Source organism: Perna viridis, chromosome 9 (assembly GCF_037379345.1).
Source record: "Perna viridis isolate PV_CMFRI_1.1 ecotype Kerala chromosome 9, ASM3737934v1, whole genome shotgun sequence".
NCBI classification, from domain to species: domain Eukaryota; kingdom Metazoa; phylum Mollusca; class Bivalvia; order Mytilida; family Mytilidae; genus Perna; species Perna viridis.
The window spans coordinates 12508389-12514407 of NC_142453.1; the positions used below are offsets into that span (position 1 = coordinate 12508389).

The following is a 6019-nucleotide window of genomic DNA, read 5'->3' on the forward strand; positions in this document are numbered from 1 at the left end:
GGATTTATTTTGAATGATGTACATGGACATGTACATATGGTTGGGCATACATTGTAAGCGATTTTGGTTGTTCAATGTTGTTGTTGGTTATCGTTGGTTATCGAGTGGGGGTATGCCTAGCATGACAACACATGCAACTTAATGTGCTTTTATAAAAAAACTTCAAGAAATTTCTTATTTGATAATAAATATTTATCAAAATATTAAAATAAAAGTACATGTACATCTTACATGAAAGAATTGAATGAAAAAATCCATAAATATAAGTGTAAGACATTATGCAAACAAATCCATGATTCCCTAGATAGCAAATTATGATCAAAAGAATGACAAGAAAATAGATTTTTAATTATGAAATGTGTAAAAAGGGAGTAATTATCTCCTTTTAATGTCTGTTTTATCTCCTGAAGCAAATTAATAAATCCATTATTAGTTTATCAATATATTTCTCAATTATTTGTCAGAGAATTTTTTCCCTTCCAAGGATAATTACATTCAATAATGTATCAAATTATGTTTATTTTACTTAAAAATTTGAGATCTAATGGATTTTGTGTTACTTTTGTATTATTTTTCATTTGGAATAAGAATGCTGTAAATTAAATTATGCCAATGAATATTTCTGCAGTAAACAGTAAACCTGCAGTTAATGAAAAATTGCCAGCTGACAAAAGTCTGAAACACTCAAATATAATAAATCATTAAAGTTGATACATTTTGTAACACAAAATCACAAAGGAAACAGTTTTATGAGCAAAAAGTTGCAAAAATAAAAATGTTAAAAATGGACCTTACAGATAAAATCACCCATAAAAAATTATTACACTAGTAAGCACAAAATAGACCTATATAGAACTGAGAATAATAACTTTTGAAAAGTTCCCAGTTTACAGTACATACATGTAGTTGCAGTGTAACAAACTATGCTAAAACAGCATAACTGTTTGACTATTTATATGCTTTCATGTTAACATTAATCTTTTTTTAACCAACAATTGCTGTTAAAGTAATTATGTGAAACTGCCTTCAGTGTGTCTTGTAACTCCAAAAATCTCCCTCCTAGAAGTAAAACAAAAGATACATATAGGCCTAATTATGGTATAAATAATAGTGAGGGTAAACTAGACATTGTCTCCAATGCTGCAAGCTGCTAAGCTAAGACAGGGTGAAACCTACATGTATATTCCACCAAAACTTCATTTGTATGGGGATATAAATACAGGCAAGTATTGGCTAAATTTACTATCATAAGATATACATTTACTGTCATAAGATATATATAAATACAGAAAAACATAGGAGGACCTGGAACAGAGGTTATTCTGTCAATTATACTTCTCTAAACAACAGTAAGAAATCACTTTGTTAATTAGTGCCTTACAAATCTGGTTACATTCAATGTAGATGGGGTGAAGATCTTAGTTTCTCTAAGCTTTCAGTTACCTTTTTCAACACAAAAATCAATTTCTGTCTGTCAACTGTCAACATTTGTATGCTTGTACAATGCACTATAACATGAATAAGCCTTTTTTTAACCCATGTTTTATCACAAATCTACAATTGTGATGATAATTAGCTATAAACTCATCTGATTTTCACAGGTTTTAATGACAAGGCTGGATTTCTCACAGATGGTTTCTTTTATCTTTTATGTGTGAAAAACAAATGAAATATGTTACTTTATGACAATGGAAAAATGGATCTGTTCTTCAAGACAATTACTTCATTTTTAAGGATAATTCAAAGTAGGAATTAACTTACATCATTTAATCTGATCTGTGCATTTTAATAGTATTTATAAATGCATGTAAAATACCCCTAGGCCTGCTTTTGACAATACAATGATTGGCACATCTCGATATGACTGCAGAGGTCAAAGCCTTAACAGTTAGGACACCAACTTCGAAGTAACAATCAGACATTGACACAGGATAAGAATTTAACCAGAATCTTAGCAGCTCCTTTTTTGGCCATTTAGTCCTAAATGGTTAGTTTAAACATATTTATTTGCTACAATATCAGCAACAGGATTGGACATAAGTTATACAACATTATCCTCTCCCGACGAGGTCCTCTCCTGGTTCAAGTCCAAAATCAATACCAACCTTTCTCTGGGAGTATGTTATTTTCTGGTACAATTTCAAAGAGATCCATTCCCATTTACTCAAGTTATCATAAGCATTAGGAAAATACAAAAAAAAACATGGGCTTTCAGAATGTTTGGCAGCATGACACCTTGTGACACAATTTTAAAGAGATTCATTTCCTTTTAGTCAACTTATTGCCTATTCTTAAAAAAAAAAACCACTTGTTTTTGCCCATTTTTTTGGCTTCCAACTCACATCTTCATGATTCAAATCTAAACCTACTGACAGTATATACATGTAGAATTCATTATTCTATCCTTGAGCATTTATCCAGTAATGAAATCTCAAATACCTAAAAAGGACTATTTAGTAGTGTTCTAAGTTAAATCTCAACAAAATGATTAGTTACAATGTACATGTATAAATACACAACAACTGACAGAGAATGCATGGCAAATAAATATTATTTATTCACCACAAATATAAACATGTACCCTGTATCTCTAAAAAGGTTTTAATAGATATGATAAAGATAAAATTCTTCTTTCAATATAAAATGTTCAATGTACATGTACATGTACAGATCAGTTCATACTACTTGATGACAATCCGTAATTTTAACGTATTCTATGGAAATGATTTGTAAAATCCTGAACTTTCTGAAATTTTCACAAAGGTACTAGGGAGATATTCACAATCCGTAGAGCATAATTTGCAGTCAAAATTCATAGAAAATGCATTTTTATAAAACATATTTTACTATTTTGGATTTAGATTATATGCTGGGGCGATTGTTGCATTTCACAATAACTACTCTTTTTTACACAAGCATGATACATGTAACTAAGTATTAATTAATCTTTTGTAAAGATCATGAGGCATTTTTGTTACAGTACAGGTAATAAGTGTAGGGTTAATGGAGTTTGAGAAGTGTATTAGTTGATAATTCCAACTGTAATGGCTGTGCAACATTTTTTAATTTGAATTATTAAAAAGGGCTTTAATGAAGATGAAACTCTCAGCTTTTAACCTCAGTTGATCACCTGCATAATGCAGATAACTTTATTATCTAATGATGCCATACAATACATGAGAAAAAACTTGAGAGAATTTAATTTCATATTCATATATACATGTGTTTTATAGTCAAATTTTGACACAAAAATTTTTAAATGGAGATGTAGATGTATGTCTATGACTAACATGCCAGTCTGAGTGTACTCAGAACATCCCACAGTGCTTTCATAATACACAAGATTACCAAACTGAGTCATAGCTCCATTGAGGGGTTTTAAATATTTACATGTACATTTACATGTAGATACAGCTGATAAACCTTGTATGATGCATATATGTACATATGTGCATGTATATGGACAGAAGTTTATCTTAAAAGTCTGAAGCCTAAATGAAGGCAAATAGGATTTACATACCAATAGAGTACCATGAACTTCCTGTAAAACTCTGTGAACCTGATCCTCAAGAATCCACTTTAATTCTTTTCTCTGAAAAATAGAATTAATACAATTGACCTATATCTTTATCATTATACTTTAACTTGTGCATGTTCATTTAAATTGAGACAAAATATACATGATTCAAAAATGTAGCCCAAAGTCTGAGGCTAGTTAAAATCCTTGTGGGTCTGTAAAAATTCCATGTATAGGTCAGCAATACCTATTTCTCCAAATTATGGGTTGGGTTTTTTGTTCTAAAAGTTTACCATAAAGACACATATGTAAAAGAGAACAGACAAAACAACCATAAACTTTGTTGTAATGAGTGCTAAAAGCTAATTAACCTTTTATGATATAGAAAAGAAAAAATGTTAGGGGTATGAGTTCACTTATACTTTGTGTTATTTGTTTCCTGTGTATTCAGTGAGCATATTACAATACATGTGTATACATGTAGATGTTTGTCAAACTTGACAATGCTAGAGAAGATATACATTAAACTTCCATTCTGTACAATGATCATGATGCCCTTACAAAGTATGTCTTACCAGACCAATAAATCCAACAAACTACATTGTACACAATGTACATCATATGTACACATGATTGTACCAATTCTTTTTTACTTCAAAACCAGCCAGCAGCTTTCCAAAAAGGAAACATTGAAAAACTGTTTTGAAGTACATACATTTTGTACATTTGTATGTACAGTAATTTGTGTGAGCAAAACTAAATTTATGTAGTAGTTTTTTTTTTTTTTAAGACTTCATGCATTTTGTTGAAAAAATGCCTACCTGTGTTGTAGTAGTAGTAGTGAGATTTAAATAGCCAGTGAACTAACTTGTCTAAAAGTAAAGGATTAATTCTTTGGCCGAATCTGTTTGTAGCAGGCTTGTCACCGAGCAGTGCAGGGTTAGATCCTTGGCAGTGGTGCAAAATTTGGCGAGTCAAATCATGCAGTTTTCTTACACTTGGTGCCAAACTAAAAAACCCACAGGGTTTGGAAAGCTATAGTAAGCGGGTATGAGAGTCGTTAGTGGTACAAAGACTCTTGAGGTAAGGGAAATACGGTAGGACTGCCTACCTGTGCTGTAGTAGGTAATGACATTGATTCTCTGTCAGAGTGGTTAAAGGCTGTGAGGTCTTGAAATGAATGAAAGTTTTAAGTAGGTCAATGAGTGCCAAGGCTACATTGGTTTTCAAAGACCCTGATGTAGCAAAAACATTGTCTACTATACATGACAAGTATATTCTCGTACCAGCAGACAATGCCCAAAACAACATTATTTTTGTCTGCAAAATGTTTTACATCCAATGTTTATTATCAGAGGTAGATGTAGAAAATAATAGCAGTGATAAGACCTATACTGCTACCACACTCTCCAAAGAAGAGATTGTGGAAAACCATAAATCTGTGCTATCCTGACTTAAAAACATTATACATCGTTGTTTTTCCAAAAAAGATGGTACACCTAGATACAAATATATAGTTCTGAGTAGAGTTTTGTCATACTTTGTAAGAAATAATTCCAAATCATCTTCTAAATTTACAGAGGAAGATGTTTACAGGGTTTGGACAGCTATAGTAAGCGGGTTTGAGAATTGGTGGTATAAAGACTCATGAAGTAAGGACATGTAGCAGGACAGCTTATCTGTGTTGTAGTAGGTAGTGAGATTCAAAGAGCCAGTTAATTGACTTGGCTAAAGGACTTATTCTGTACCCAAATCAGTTTGTCCTAACAAGTCACTATGCTGTCTAGAACTCGATCCTCGGTGGCAGAATATATATTTGAAAGTCAATTAAGGCTCTCCCACTACAAGTACATATTCTAGTACCTAATAATGTGTATATATACTTATTTTGATGGTACCATTTATATGCTTCTCAACATTAGTTTTATGCCATAGATATTTGAAAAAATGAGTCGTCTGCTTGTAAGGCACAATTCTAATCTGACACAATCTTAAAAAGTCTATAACTAGTACAAGATTAAGAAGACCAATATATGTTTTATAACTTCTTAAAAAAAACTTTCCCGAACATGTACAGGTTTATTTCATCAATATACTTATCATTATCACTTTATATTCGTTCTTACTTCTGCCACTTTTGGGTTTCAAAAATGGAAAGGATTTTATCCCACAACTCACAAGTCTATGACACTGACAGGCTTATGATGTGCAAAATAATACATGTATTATTATTTGCTAATCCTGCATACAGATCCAATGACTTTATTGCCTTTCACGAGAAAACAAAAATATAACTACTGACAAGACATAACACTACTACAAAATTCTTACCAAAACTTCAGCTTCTTCCTCCATCTCAAATTGTGGTTTAACACAAGTTGTCTGCTCGCGACTTAGGTTTTCTGTCATGAAACTACAGACGTTTACGATCTGACTAAGTACCGAAAATCTAACAGTTGATCAACAAGCAGTGTTGATCAATCTCTACATTTTACCATAGAC

General features: G+C 31.7%; 1 protein-coding gene across 3 annotated transcripts in view; it reads right to left on the bottom strand.

Moving 5' to 3' along the window:
- Positions 1 to 5965, bottom strand: part of LOC148606815 (protein rogdi-like) — a 37620-nt gene extending 31655 nt beyond the window's left edge. For all 3 annotated transcript variants that reach the window (XM_088545788.1, XM_088545786.1, XM_088545785.1), the window contains exons 1-2: positions 5849 to 5965; positions 3521 to 3592 (exon numbers count right to left, since the gene is read on the bottom strand). In XM_088545788.1, coding sequence (XP_088401914.1) covers positions 3521 to 3592; positions 5849 to 5926 — 150 coding nt within the window. In that variant the 5' untranslated portion in view covers positions 5927 to 5965. The remainder of the gene's footprint in view (positions 1 to 3520; positions 3593 to 5848) is intronic.
- Positions 5966 to 6019: the final 54 nt, after the last annotated feature.